This window comes from Brachyistius frenatus, unplaced genomic scaffold, assembly GCF_029030835.1.
Source record: "Brachyistius frenatus isolate BFR_SWC_R1_liver_20210118 unplaced genomic scaffold, ASM2903083v1 Contig_24, whole genome shotgun sequence".
NCBI lineage: Eukaryota > Metazoa > Chordata > Actinopteri > Embiotocidae > Brachyistius > Brachyistius frenatus.
In genome coordinates this window covers 1,649,230-1,664,929 of record NW_027210623.1, presented here as the reverse complement: position 1 = coordinate 1,664,929, position 15,700 = coordinate 1,649,230, and the positions used below count along the sequence as shown (strand labels likewise).

Here is a 15,700-nt window from a genome sequence, read left to right as displayed (position 1 = left end):
CTGAAAGTTGCAAGACTGAATTCAAAGTGACACGTCTAGTTCTCTCCAGACAGAGCAATGAGGTCCCACCCTCATAATAGATCCAGGAGGTATCTTTTGACTTCAGTTTTTAGTATAGAATTCTAATAAAAGCTTGTTCCCAGTGACTCTCCACATTTGATCAGGCTAAAAATGAAACGCAGCAAAGTCGAAAATAGCTTGAAAATAGAAATTAAAAGTGATGTTTAGCAGTAGTTCCCAACCTTTTTTTGTTCCAGGCACCCCCCATCCCCATCACAGTTTAGCACTGTTATATAAAAATGGATATTGTTAAGACATTATTTTCTTGTGGCCGAGTGAATATTGGGTTGGTCAAGTTTGTATTCATACTACTGTGACTCAAGGTTGCCGAAGCAGGACATTCAATTCATTTTCACGTTATTTCCAGCTCACTTTTTTCTGACTGTTGAGCCTTTACAAACTATTACCTCCATTATTAAATGATTAATTCAAGCCAACTTTTTGTTACTCGATTTAAGCTCAGTATTTATTACTTTCTTAAGGTATAACATTCAACCGTTTATCTATTTATTTAGATGCGAGTTGATATTTCACAATTCATTTATGCTTTCCTTTGGTACCATGTAACACTTTCACATGCGCATAACGCTAACGAGGAAGTGGTTGAATGCTAATGTTAAGTGTTGTCTAATGCTGGCTAAAAGGTTATCAACTACGTTTTATTTTGGAAAAAGGTCCGATGTCCTTCTGGATTTTGACTATAAATCTTTTCGTTTGTCAGATTCCCAATGTTTATACAATGTGCAACCTAAAAGTTGTATTCTTTAACATTAAAAAAAATTAATAAAAAAATTAGTTGCTCTAAATTGAAAACTGAATAAAATATATAAATAAAAAAAAACAAAAAACTGTCATCTTTGGAGACTGGATGTGTTGTGTCTATACCAAATAATGGTGAAATACATTTGTTGGGATACACAAACAACAAACTTTTAATCTCTGCAATCACACTGCACCTAATTTCCTAAAGGCATATGAAATGGTTAATTTTTTTCATAGGATGACAACAAAGAAGTTATCTGGGAGTCACACTTCGGTCAGTTCAATTTTCGTTGTCATTGTATTTTTCACCTTCTCCGAGTCTGTCCGACATCACTTCTTTAATGCGGGAACATCTCGTAACTGAAACTCCATTGAAAACCACATTCATACACAACACCAACAGCACAAAAAGCCAATATTACATGTTAGTCAGGGATCCATTTATTGAAAAACAGCTGCATTCTTGTTACAAGCACTTTTATTATAAAGTATTTATAACCCTTGGTTATTAACTGTACGAGATAAAAAACAAAAAACAGGACAAAACATAAAATTACAAACAGTTCAGAGTGGAGCAGTTTCAGTTTTATTAGCTGCCCTGGGGAATGTGGTCACCTAAGAGATGGTTATTGTCTCAGAGAAATGTTTAAAGTACACAATGTACGTGAAACACGGAGCGTCCAGAGGATATGTAGCTTTATTTTCTGCTGAGAGTGTAGACACGACTATTTTAAAATATATATTAAAATCTAAAAGAAGGCTTAAAACTGACACAAATCAGCCCAGAAGCTATGAACAGAAAAATCTGAACTGATGCCCAGAACCGATGCAAGGTTTATATACAGTCAAGTAAAGTTTCACTGCAGTGTGAGGCTGAATTGAAGAGCGAAAGAGAACAATGCAAATTAAATTAAGTTCCTTCTCATTACATTCTGCTAAAGAATCCTACACAAGGACCACTTCTTTTTATTCTAAGAACAGTACAGGCAGAAGAGGTTGCAGAGTGAAAGTGTTCAAAATGGCCTGATCTGAACACAACGTTGGGTTCACATCCGCCTGGTCACTCGTTTGAACTGTTGGGAGGTTTTATACAAAAAGGATTTTTTCTGGGGTTCGAGGAGGTTAAGATTTCCTTCGGAAGTGCTCCTAACAACTCTCTTGGGCTTGTTCTCTGAACCTGAGGACAGACACCAAACAACGAAGGTTGTGAGGAACAAACAGAACTACACTTTTCCATTCCTGATAGCTCGGAGTAATCCGCCATGATCAATGATGGGAATAAACATAACCCATGGTTCTGTCACACACATACGCAGGTTCAGTCTGGAGTTATGACAAACAAGAGACAATAATTATGGTTTCCCCTTTCTAAATAAAAGTGGCTCGTGTGGAGTTTGCAGTGTCGGTTGTTATGACGATGTGCATTCTGCCTTTACCGTGTTATTCTTTAGCCATGTGTTCCTGTGATGTCACTTACCAGCAAAACGATGCACTCTGAGCGGCCTCTGGGCCACCGAGGGGTCTTTCTTTACGCGCTTTGGTGCAGAGAGATCCTGCAGTAGCTCTTCTCTGATGCCAGAAAAATAGAAAAAAAAGTAATGATCACAAGTTCCTCATCATCTACGCTGGATTTCCATCCTGTGACCGTCTGCACAGGTTTAGTCTGCCTCCAAACACTCATATACATATTTGGAAAGAGCGACGGGCATGAAAATACGATTAACGTGGATATAAGAGAAAAAACAAACAAACAAACAAGACATGTTACCTGTTCAATTTACGCTTTCCTTGAGCAGCAGACGTCATGGTCATGTAGGTCGGGTTGGCTCGTTTCACATCTTGCAACGAGGCGAGCTGCTGTCTGCAGAACAAAGGTTCACGTTACCATGACATCTCTGCAGTTTGGACCTCACATGGCGACGAGGAGCATTTCCCTTCAAGATCACACGATTACAAAAAAGAATATCCTATAACTGACAACTACGAGTGAGCGATATTATCACGACATTTCAGGGTATTTCTGTGATGACAATATTTTTGATGATTTAACAAAACACTCAAATTTTTTTATTATGTATTTCAATTTATACACATTTCCAAATAAGAGTGCTGCTTAATGGGTCGGACGTCATTACGTCTACAAGTTGGAAAATGACCATTATCACAATCCGATTTTAAAATGTTTAGTAGCCAAATACTTACCAACATTATTATGAACCATAAGCTTTGGCACAACCCTAGTGGTAATATGGTTTGAGTTGTTTTACGGATCTGAACTTAATACTTGACGCATCCTTTGGATGTACTTGAATACAAAAAAAATGTAATATGAAAATTCTGCTGTCTGGGATAAATTTGAAGTTACACCACCAGCTATAAAATGATGGGAAACAGGGTCCTGATTTCATCCTATTCTGCATTAACCTTCTACAAGGTTCAGATGTGACCCGTTTGATCTCAGGGGTCAGGCGTTATGGTACGGTGGACATCTTTTAACCCCATATGATCACTTTGTAGTTGAAAACCTTTCTCACAGGACCATACCTGCTGATCTGAGGTTTAAATCAACTGGCAGATAATGGAGCACGTAATATGTTGCAACTGAATCTGTGCCATTGCCTCATTCTGTTTCAGGATACAGCGCCAACATTTTTGTCACAGATAATGTGACTAAGTCCTCCGAGATACTGGTGGCATCCAAGAGCAAGACCTGGGTGTAAAAACCTACCTGAGGAAATATGACCAGTAAAAGAAGTGTAACCTTTTATGTAATTAACCTTAACCAGTAATTATCCAAATCTAATTACCTGTTCTTGTTCATTACTCAAAGGTCTCTACATTTGTTTGATAAATGGTGTTTTTGTTTTTTTCTCTAAAATTCTTCCCAACATGACGTTTAAATTGTCAAAATGAATTGAAGCTTTGTATCCCTCTAGTGTGTCTGTCTGCATGAAGCCAGCAAAGAGAGCTGCCACTCACCCACCTTGCAGCTCTGAAAATCACCTTTCTACAGTTGTCAGAATAAACCTGATGTGAAGTTTTCTTTCTATCCAAACGAAGTCATTTTCCTTTGAGATTTGACCCGTTCTACTTTGGGACAACTTTGTTGTCAGGTGTGAAGTGAAGTGCAGTCCTAAAGTCTGGATTAGCTTCGACCTTTACCATTCGAGGTAAAGCAGCTTCTTGTGATTCTGTGTGTTTGCAGGGTAGCACAGATGTTTTCAAGCAATGTGGTTCATTTGTGGAGCAATTCCATTGTTTGAGGGGATGCAGTTTGATATTGAAGTCGGATGGGAACAAATTTATCCTACAAATAAAATGGTTCCCATTCTGTTTTGCACTTCAAGCTGAAGACACGAAGGCACTGCTCAGCTCAGTCGACTTAAGCCTCTTGGCTCAATGTTCCAGTCTGGAAACTTGCTGCTGGTGAGAATACTGAGACTATTTGCACTGTAGCCTCCATCTTGTTTTGAATAAGGTTTGGCGGATTTACCACTTTCGAATGGTTTAGTTACCATCCGGACTGAGTGCTTTGAAACATTCAGTGGGCAGCCAGAGGGATGACTTTTTAAGGAACATTTTATGGAAAGTGTTCAAGAGATGCCTGTTAGTCCCCTGGGAACCAATTTTTTTGGAAAAATGCAATAGATATTTTTAATTAAACAAATTCAATCAATTCAAAATGTGTGGTTCAGGAGCTGTCTGTGTTAGAAGGTGTGAATATTAAGGTACTGCTGAATCAATGTGGTTCTGTTGGGAATTCTCCCCAAAAAGTTGCAAATTGCAACAACTCAAAAATTCAGTTTATATCTGTGATCCGTTTTTTTTTGTGTGTGTGTTAGATACTAAATTAATTAACATGAACACAAATTAAACTGGTTTACGTAATGTTGACAACCTGCAGCTCAAACCTGAAAATGAAATGATATACTGAAATAACAACTGTGACTTTTACACCAAATTTTTCATAAACTACTTGGTATAAATAATGAAGGTCCTGATTTACAACTATGAGCTTAATGAGCCCAAAATATTAAGTTGATGCATAAAAGGTGAACTGGGACTCTCCTGTATTTAACATACTGCGATCAGCTGCTTGTTTCTCAGGGGAAGGGTCTATGTGTCCAACATCTCTGGGCGTTGCATAGTCAGAGGCTTGGAAAGAGTGTATTGAGCAACAGAAACATATTTCAGTGTTGCTGTGAAGTTAACTACAGTGATATAATCTTCATTGACTGCAGGTGCCAGGAGTTATTCTGACTGGCAACAACAGCGGTGCCGGCTGATATTTAGCGGGTCTTATGGCGATAAGACGTATTTGCAGTTGATCTAAACCGTGTCGCCCGCGTGAACAACCACCGTCAGGTGATGGAAAACACGCCGCTAGCACGTTCACGTCGTAATACTGCAAATGTGATGGCTTTCATTGGTGAACCAGATGGTCAATAACCATTGTGTAACATCATTAGAGAATGACTTAACAGACATTTATTTAATGAAATTCTTCGGGATTATTACTTCAATGAATGCAGGTATTTTACCAGATCCGAAATGTTAACATCAAGGAAAAATAAATAAGGATGTCCGTAATGTTTTAAACTTCAATTAAAGACATATATTTTTGTGTTATTTGTGCTTGCTAATACACCTGGTAATTCTGACTGAAATGCTCATTGTGTATTCTTGCCAATTCTGACAGAGAAGGAAAGTTGGACCAGTTCATTCAGTAAAATCAGTGTCTGTCAATTAAGAGCACTCTAAGTGACAAAATATATAATGAATGTATTCATCCATGCTGCTTTTTTGTGCCAGTGACATTTACCAACCATACATTTGAAAAACATTTGTATTCTCTTGTCTGGACAAAAATAAAAAGTGATTTCAAAGTATCTGCTTCTCAGGTAAAGGCTACTGATTGGCCAACTACTTGCTTGTCTAGACATCTGAGTGAGAGCAGCCCAGAGAGAAGAATAAAAGTAGATAAAAGAGCACAACCCCCCGTGTATGTCCGGGGCATGTTGGCAACATCAGATAGGAAAGTACTTGATGGTTCGGAAAACAGGCTCAAAATGGAGAGCTTGATGATTAATGGCATAAAGTCCACGAGATAATGTGATATTTTTCTCTGCCAATTAACTGCTCTGCATGTCAGACAGGTTCATTGTAATGATGCTAATATTGTTCACTAATTCTGTTTTAACACAAAAGGGCGCAACTAAAAACACTCACTGGATAACCCTTTCATTAGTGGAATCTCCCTGTCGAGATAAACGGCTTGATGAGAAAAATACAACAAATGGTTCTCATACATTGAGGCATCTGTTGCAGTTCTTCCCTGAACATGACTTATAAAAATAGACATCTGTTATATCAATTTTGGTTGCAGTATTTTCTTTGCTGTTTCCCAAAGTCATTCAGTTGTCGTTGAAGATAGTCTTTTCTATAGTATTTGTCTACTTCCTGTTTGTGTTGAAAGGTGTGCACTACCGCAGCATAAATTTCTGCACAAATTGAAGTGTCTCTAAAAACTAAACGTGAAATTGGCAGGATTTATATGCCTAAATTCTTTAGAATGCAATCGCTCTAATGTGAACACAGGCACTGTTGTGCTTGTTCTTACATTTCTACTGTATATACCACAAAAATCTGAAAATCAAAAGAAAAATGAAGACGTGGATATTTTTTTTGACCTTTTGGTAGGAATCTGGTTCCCCTCAGTCGCCTTGGGAGGATTCTGCAGTTGGCTGGGATCGGTGGACTTCGATGCTTGACGGGGACTTCCACCGCTTATTATGACGGTTGCATTACTTGCAGTCTGATCATCATCTTCCGTAATGTCAAAGGTCATGTTCGGATCCATGATGCTGGAGGAGCTCAGCGACCGGGCTGGAGCAGTTTTTTGAACAGGGGTGCACTGGAGTGGGAACATTCCGTCCTCAAGCGTTTGGGCAGCGGCGATGGTCCGCGGACTTTGTGGTGGGAGTAACGCAGACAAGTTTCTCCTGATGGGCATTTTGGCAAGTGGTTTTTGTGTCAATTCTGTTTGAGTTCTTTGAACTAAAAAAACAAAACAAAAAAACAATCAACAGTTAATACGAGTGAAACAAAAAACCGCCATAAAAACAAATTCATCTGAAAAGGCACAATATCAAAAACCCTAAGAAGGAACAAAGATGTCACAAAGGCAGCTGAACACACCCCCAAAAAAGCTGCTGACAACATTTTCTGCCAAAGGTAAAACAGTTTTCAGTTTTTTACGGTCCTCTTCTCGCTGGTTTAGTGTTGCCCCAAATCAGTGGGAAAATAGGTGTTGCAATAAGTTGCATTCTTCCATTAGTACGGCAATATAATTTCAATCAAAAGTTGGGGGATTGTTTCTTCTGCCTGGCACAATCGATGCAACCGAAACAGTCCCACACTGTCTTGTTACAGCTGATTCATTGAGCTTTTTACTGTTAAAACTCATTCTGAAAACTTTAGTTGCTTATTTTGTCGCAAGTATCTAATTTAAGAGAGCACTACTTGAGATTTGAAACTTTTCAGGGGACAGTTTAAGGTTCCTTTTCAAAAATGGAATATTTGAACAGTGTGAGAGTCCAATTAGAGTAAACAATTGAATGGGGAATTTCCCTGTATGCCGCTTCCTGTATCCTGCATTTACTTTCTATCTGCACATTGTGTGTCCATTGTTTATTGCTCTAGATGTTGTACGTGTTGAGTTGTTCTTGCTGGTCGAAATGCCACATGATGTAGGATGATGTATTTTGTGACTACAGTGTTTGCTAACAGAATGAACATCACCTTTGCATTTCAGTTATTAAAGAGATAATGTTCGCTTTAGGATTGAACATGTGGACACACAATGACATGTTGTGCCGCCTGCTCTGACTTGATAGACACTTAGCAACTGAGTGTACCTTTACCAGTTACCATGTTTGTTTACCGTTGTGTCAACAGACCTTTGAATCAGGTCAGACTACAGGTCAACTTTTGGCCTGCCTCACTTTTGATCCTCGAGAAATAATTAACAACAAGTAATAATTTGACATCATTTCAAGCGTCGTATGCAGATGCCAGCATTTATCAATGTGTTGTTTACAAATACGGGCTTTGAAAGCGAAAGCAAATCAAACCACTTTAAAAGTATTCACGGCAACAGTAAACACTTCGCTCCCCAAATGATGCCTTCCCTGGCACTCAATCAGAAATCAGTAATAAGCGCTGAAGTGCGAGCCCAGGGCAAAGATGCGGTTTAAAACATGTCATAACTCAGAAGCGAGATGGACTGTTGCCTTAAGTTATACCTAAATGTGATCACTAGTGTTGAAGATATTATGCACGCTACAAAGCAATTAATCATTAAAGTGCTCTCCTTGCATAAATAAACATTACCCTTACAATGTCAGAATGGAGCCGTGACATGCATTATTCCCCGAAAAAGAACCGCACTTTATAAATAGACCAGCAAGCGAGGACCTTTTTTTAAACTAAGGAAAACATGGAGCTCTAACACAGAACTCTGAACTCTGTGAGCCTCTGTGAACAAACAAAATGTAAGTGCTACTGTTGGCATCGCTAAAAATAAAACAATACGCAGTAATTGTTGTTAGTACATCAACGGGTACTAATTTGTTGTTCGCATCATGTTAAAATGCAGCCTCCTCCTGAATAGTAGGGGATAAAATGCATTAATGTGACTCAACATAGCAAATATCTTGTCTTACCATTTGTGGATATTGTAATCTTTACCTGTAAGAGTTACTTTTAACATAAATGCATTTCACTTTCTCTTCTTTCTATCAGTAGGCAGCTGGTTGTCTGTACATATAACTATTTTTTATTTATTTATTCAGTTTGACTGTATTTGTTTGGTCTTTGTAACAGTGGTTGCAAATATTTTGTGAGGAAAAGAGGGGCAGTGAGATCAAAACAATTCGGTATTATTTTAAATCAGAAATATTAAATAAAAAAACATAAACTCTGCCATCACTCCAACTGTCCCTTAGCAAAATGCCTGCAGGATCCTAATTTTGTATTATATTTTATAAAGGTGTATAAACATGTATTTTATGAGTAAGCCATACTACAATATGAGACAGCCATGTAAACTTGTGTCTGTACATTCAGTCAAAGATGGTTTGTGAGAGAAACACCACGCAGCATTGTTTTGATATTAAAAATGTTGGCATGGATTGTACCTAGCTGTTAAAAAACACCAAAAGGGTTATGAGTCAGTCAGTTAAAACACTATCTAGTATTAGCCGACTGTGAATATCAATTTCCATTTATGCATATTGTAGCAGACAGCTAACAAGCAGACGGCCGATAATATTCAGAATCCATTGCCTCCCACCGAGCGTAGGGATTGGTTGACCTTGCATTAATTAGTGGTAATTATTGCAAAAAATATATTCCTAACAGAATTGCTATTCTAATAAAAAAAACAAAAAACAAGTTGTTAACCTTATTAACATGTCCATTTGGTGTTTTTATGGGTTACCCGACATGTCAAACGGGAAAAAGCTGTCAAAGCCAGCGACCTGCAGTGTAGCACTAACAGCCACAAAAACACAGGTTCAGGCAGCCAGGGTTTCATATGTCACATATGAAGGAACTAATCCTGTCCACTTGTGGGGTGGGACCTCCCATACCAACGAGCTGCAGGCAAGCAGCAGAGAGGTGGGCGGAGATAGAGGCCAGGACTATTTGCATATTCATATATCTGCTGTACTGAATGAAGTTACCACTTAAAGGTATTCGGAAGAAACTTCTATACATGTAATTTAATTGAACATAGATGAGTTTTCAGGGGTTAAATCAATGCCAGCAGAGGGTCTTTAAGTTGTACTAAAACAAAGTTTGCACAGTCAAATGTTTTATTTTACATCAATATTGAATTTAAATATATTCAATTTAGACTTAATAGTAATAAACCCTATGTTCCATCAAAACTAAAACCGGATAACCAAAATATTTATATCATGATACATTTAAATTCTGGTTGACACATGATATTTTATCCAGTAATTTATTACCCTACTATCTAGGCTCATTTAAAAAAAAAATAATAGAAATAAAAACTTGTACAGGTTGCAGAGCAGAACAAGGTTAAATCACTGTGTCTGCATCATACAGGAGCACTATTACACTCATGGCATTTCCTGCAGAGGTGTGGCGGGGGCTGGGGAGGAAGAGAGGCTAAAAAGGAAAAATGCCAGCGCATAAAGGAAGTGAGAACACTAAATGCAAAGGTGAATGACTGATTTATACATTTCCCCAAATATCAAATGCAATATTTAGCAAATGTGAGTCAGTCTTCAGACAGCACACCATGTGAGGAAACGGTGATAAATAGCCCTTTTCTGTGGCAGAGGAGTTGTCCCCAGCAATAAATGGCAGCAGAGTTCCTTCAATCACATATTTTTGGCTTGTAGGGGATTAATACATGCATGAGTTGCTATTTCTGGTGTAGGCTGCACTGAATTAGGGTCGCCTGGTTGCTGCTGCCTGTTTTTTATAGTGCGCCTTTTCTGGTTGGTGGAGCAGGGGAGTTTACGTCTGTTGACGTTTTTTCCTGCCCTACTGTGGATCTGCATTTTCATGAATGAAGCTCAAGAGGGATTGGGAGGGTTAGATGTGAGACATTTGAGGGTTGGAAGGAAAGAAAGGAAGAATGGAGAAAAAAGACAGACGAAGAGATGTTTGAAGCAAAAGGGACAGCTAAAATCGAAGGAAAAAAAATGTAGATGGGAGAATTTAGAGGTAGAGGATATAATAGAAATATAAACAGGACCGTCTGTGGGAGACAGGGGGAGAAAGCTGAATGAAAAACCGTGGTACTATTAATAGATGCACGTGTGGACATGTAATAATCAACACTAAATTATGAAATTAAGCAATGCTCCTTCATAGTGATCACGTTTGTGTAATTTGCTGTTATAATGCAGTCTACAAAGAGTTAATGTTCTGTCAAAACCACAACCCTCTCCAAAACCGATGAAATCTGATTGGCTTTGCAAGCTGCAGGGTGGAGCTATTTCTCATAACATGCTGCAGTGACTACCATTAAGAGCTGAGGAAGCAGTAAGGAACTGACAAACAGCATCAGGACAAGAGGAGAGGAGTTTGTCTGAATGCTAAATAAAAGCCTTATTTATGAAAACACCTATACTTCTTAACCTCTATATAATTTAGAATTTGTTACTAACTGAAAAATGATTTTGCACAGCTGATAATGCTGCACAGCATGTATAAGGCTGTACATACTGTAGGTACATGTCTGTGTGCATATGTGACTTGCATGTATGACAGAACTTGGGTGATTTTCAAGGATGCAAGTGTGATTGAGGAGTATGCACAGTTATGATTTAATTAAAGAGAGGAAACTGAGGCCACATACTGTCAACAATAGAAAAACAGTGATGCAAGTGAGTTATTTCAAGGCTGAGTAGATTAAACTGATCATAAATGTACAATAATTAAAATATTGTTAAGCCTCTAAAAGCCTTGCATGTATAATGTGTTAAAATGGGACCATTGTAGGCAGTGGATTATTTCATAGGGTGCTGCTGCAAGATGGGCTACAAGCAATCGTTCTCTATTTTATGTTGCCACTGTTGGCATAATGTCAACTTTATTCTTTTTGTTTCAGGCCCAATTAACCGTAGTACTGGACAACGGTGTCCACTATTGTTGAAGGTACATAGTACTATATATTTATTTATTGTGCTTAATATATAAAAAATTCCTAGTTTATGGAAGGTTGCCCATTCCTGTATTACATTTTTGTGCTTGATTAGTTTGTTGCTAATAACAAGGAGAAACATTAGCGTTTTTTCAAACACTACATCCACTCAGAGGTTTTACAATGAGTGCATCAAATGCTGCATTGAACTGAATGAAGTGGGCCATTTAAATGTGTTTTTTGAAAATGTAATCACACTATTTTTAAATACAATTAAGAGAGTTTGCAGGGTTGGCACGTGCATGAGTAAAGTATAGTTCAATAATGAGTAAATCACAATAACTGACTAAATGGAAAAACAATAAAACAACTGCATTGACTTGTAAGACTGAGCATACAGAGAGTACGGCTTTTTGTAACATAAAAACTTTCAAAAATAAATGCCCTATCACTTATTACAATGTGTTTCTGAGAAATTTAATAGCAGCAATGACAAACTCCCTGATGCTTTTGCATTTCATTTCCATTCAAGAAACTCTGGTCATCTGGCAGAAGTATTTTCTTCAAAAGTTACATTTCCCACAGTATGTTTCAATGAACTGTTGACCACCTGCAGTAAATGTCATTACAGCCAATTTGAACGGCCATATTTCACAAAGGCTTTTGTGTTACATCTCCCCAAAGGTTCTCCATGTACAGAGTTCCCGCTATAAAACCGGTTGTGAGTATTCACATCATTTTGGCGAGGATAGAATGTGTGCAGCACAACTATAAATCAAATTATATTACATGTCGGATTTTTATTGTGTATTTTACCACTATGAACAAGTTCTTTATAGCAAAAAGGCTAAAAAACATGTTCAGCAAATAAAAAACATGGCAAAATAAAATTTTGGGTTACACACAACTATTTAAAATTCATATGGCATCTAAAAAAACAAAACACTATGATCTGTGTGTTCTGCTTCAATAAATGCAGAATTGCCTCTTGCAGTGTGTTTGCACAAGTGTGATGGACTGAGTCAAAGATGACAAGAAGAGAGCAGGAGGTGGGATTAAAAGGTATGCAGTGGTTTTAGATTAATGACTACAGTATGTTAGTGAGAGGGGGGGAGAGAGGAGAGTCGATTTACCTTTTGGTGATGGAGCAACACTGCAAACTGATGTTCTTTTTGTGTGCCTCTCTGCACCTGAGAATTAAAAAGTAAAGCGCTTTGAGGAGAAGCAACGTCATCATCACACATACAAGGACATAGAAAGCTTGAAAAGCATCTGTAGCCCGTATGGCGTTTTCTTTTATTAAAATGTGATGTTATCACACATGTTTGATAATGCTTACTTGCTTTTACATGGATTGAAGTTTTAAAATCAGTCAAAGGTATTTACTGAAAATTGGATTTAAAACATTTGTCTGACAGAAAAATGCAAAGTATTTACGAAGGTGAAACATTTGCCGTCACTTAAAAGTAGCTTAGGTTTTGTGTTCATTATAGAGAGTGTACAGATGTTCAATCAGCCAAACAAACTGTCATTATATTTAAAGTCAATCTGACTGGTGTAAAATGTTGAAGAAAATGAAACCTCATGCAAAGCCAAAGCATGATGCACAGTGAACGGGCCCGTAATGTGAAGTCAGAGGAAAACGTTGGCAGTAAAACTTTATATTCATAATGAATTCCCTGAAGACCAAGTCAACTTGGAGTGTTTTGGATTTTATACAAACGTCTTATAATATTTTAAAGTTCAAACTATGTCCCGCAGGAGGCTGACACTAATATCTGTATTTACAATTGATCAGATTCTTTGTTTTACTGATAATAAATTCATAAGAAGTCAGCAAAAACCCTTTCAAATAAGTACTAATTGTGCTACATTTTGAAAGAAGTAAGCAGTGGAACAGAAGGACAGGTGCAGATCATAGTGAGTGAGGATTGTTGGCCAGCTTCCGTTCATGCTCCACTGTCTGTCATGGCTTATATGTCATGAGGGCCTACTGCTGCTAGGTCATGCAGAGATGACAGTTAAAAATGAACTGTGCAGTCTCATGGTTCCCACAACACACACCAGACTTGGAATAGTGTCAAACAGACTGGGACTTACTGAACTGCCTTACAGGACACCTGACTTGTATGTCTAAATCTATCCTAAAGCTAACATCCAGGTGTAAGGTGTGTAATTTTTTTTTAAAGAAAATGTAATTAATTAATCATTAAATAATATCAAAAGCAATGAAAAATTTATTGTTATGTTAAAATTTAAATATATTGGACTCACATTATCCCAAAATAATGACTTTAAAGATAAATAGAGACTCACTGAAGAGAGAGTTTAACATCAGTTATTAGTAATATGTAACAAAAGTACATATGCTTTGAACTGGTATACCCGTTACATGATATGACCACACTTAACTTAATGGGTTGCCCGGCAAAGTCAAAACACCGTGAAACTGATGTTTGCCGTTTAACTGATTAGTGTTAGGTAATCTTAAACAATCTTATAATCATAAAGGTTGCAGTGCCTGAATTCCTCTTCGGGTAAACATATCCAACCTAAAAACAATCTAGCTATCAGCAAAGAGTCGGCACGTGAGAGGAAAGAAATTTTCTCCCTTACCAGTTTGACACAGGTTCATTCGATGTGAAGTCTGTCTCTCTCTCTCTCTCTCTCTCTCTCTCTCTTTCATATACTCTGGTATAGTGGGAGACTGTCATATTCACTTGAGAGGGACAATTTTTTACGTGGAATTATTGGGGAAACCTGCCTCCCCCATAAAATAATGCCCAGTCTGTAATTCTTACCATCAACACAAGTTGACGCATGTGTAAGCTGTTTTCTATCTTATATTCCTAAATAAAAACATTTCAGGGGCTGTGGTGTGTCATCCAAGTTGCTCCTTAACATTTAACAGACAGGAGTTGTCTTTATCATAAGCAACCAGCCATTACTGCATCTATGATGCTTTTGTGGTCCTGTGGTCAGGCTTTCCTGGATTTGCTGCATTCTCTGGTGAACTGACATCTTTCCAGTCAGTTTGTGACTCAAGTTTATTACTCAAACAATTAGTCAATTGATAGAAAATTAACTGACATCTTTAAAAAAATAAAAAAAATAACTGATGAATTAATGTGATGATGTTAATACTCACAATTTATTATACTCTTCATTAATTTTGTATTTACCCCAAACAAGCCATTTAAATACATGCTATATAATCAACGGCAGAAGGATTAATAGGATGAGAGGAGTGTGATGACTTACTGCAGGGGCTATTCTGGTGGTATAGCAGATGTGAGAAAGACAGGACAGGTGCCAGGTCGCTGCAGAGCCAAGCGCCTCCAGCATCATTTATCTCCTGTGACTCCACCCCAATCCCTTTCAGTTGCTGCCCCGCCCCTTCCTGGTCAGCCCAGACCACGCCTCTCTCCCTCAACACAAAGTGCTCAAGTTCATGGTTCTCCATCTCATCTGATTCTGTGGACAGCCCGGCCCCACGCAACGTAGAGTAGTGCCGACTGTAAGCTGGCAACATGATGTTCATCATTCTAAAAAGGAGAAGAAAAATAACATTGAGGCATTTTTGTCATCCAGGAAAACCACAGGGTTACAGTGAGGTTCAAATGCAGTTTCCTCAGATGTACTATAGTGATAGTTTACTTAATTCAATGGGAATGAATTCTAGGTCAACCTACTTGTGCATGCGCTTGTTCTCCTGATCCTGCAGTGTAATGAGCTTGACCATCTGCTTGATGTGTTGTTTGAGATCATTTACCTGCAGCTCCACTCTGCAGCAATGTAGGTCCTTCTCTAATACCTGAACAAGGGGGAGAGGGGAGGTCAGAGAGCAGAAATGATGAGGCAATAGCTATTCTAACATAACAGTTTATTGAATTAGCACTATAGTGGGCAGAATTAGAGGAAAAGGGGGTGGTTGGGGGTCAGGATACTAGGGAGAAGTTCCCTGTTCACCCATGTTTCATCAAAAAAGCTATCTGCTCAGGTTAAGGGAGGGGAGGAAAAAAGAACTCTGACGTAAAGAAACTACGAAACAACAGCAGAAAGAACATTTGACCGGTGGGTGCGTCATAGTTCTGGGTCAGTTCCTGGAAGAAAGGATAAAGAAGAAAAAAATAACATGGACATGGTTTTAGGTAACTGGCTGCTGTGTGAGGGATGAGTAAAGGGTATTGATTT

General features: G+C 38.1%; 1 protein-coding gene across 1 annotated transcript in view; it reads right to left on the bottom strand.

Annotated features, from left to right (window-relative positions):
- Positions 1-1,240: 1,240 nt before the first annotated feature.
- The window catches only part of kif18a (kinesin family member 18A), a 66,067-nt gene continuing 51,607 nt past the window's right edge, over positions 1,241-15,700 (bottom strand). Inside the window, exons 12-18 of the mRNA XM_069697694.1 lie at positions 15,199-15,320; positions 14,768-15,051; positions 12,640-12,696; positions 6,513-6,879; positions 2,591-2,683; positions 2,300-2,391; positions 1,241-1,999 (exon numbers count right to left, since the gene is read on the bottom strand). Of these exons, the coding sequence (XP_069553795.1) occupies positions 1,869-1,999; positions 2,300-2,391; positions 2,591-2,683; positions 6,513-6,879; positions 12,640-12,696; positions 14,768-15,051; positions 15,199-15,320 (1,146 nt within the window). The 3' untranslated portion in view covers positions 1,241-1,868. The remainder of the gene's footprint in view (positions 2,000-2,299; positions 2,392-2,590; positions 2,684-6,512; positions 6,880-12,639; positions 12,697-14,767; positions 15,052-15,198; positions 15,321-15,700) is intronic.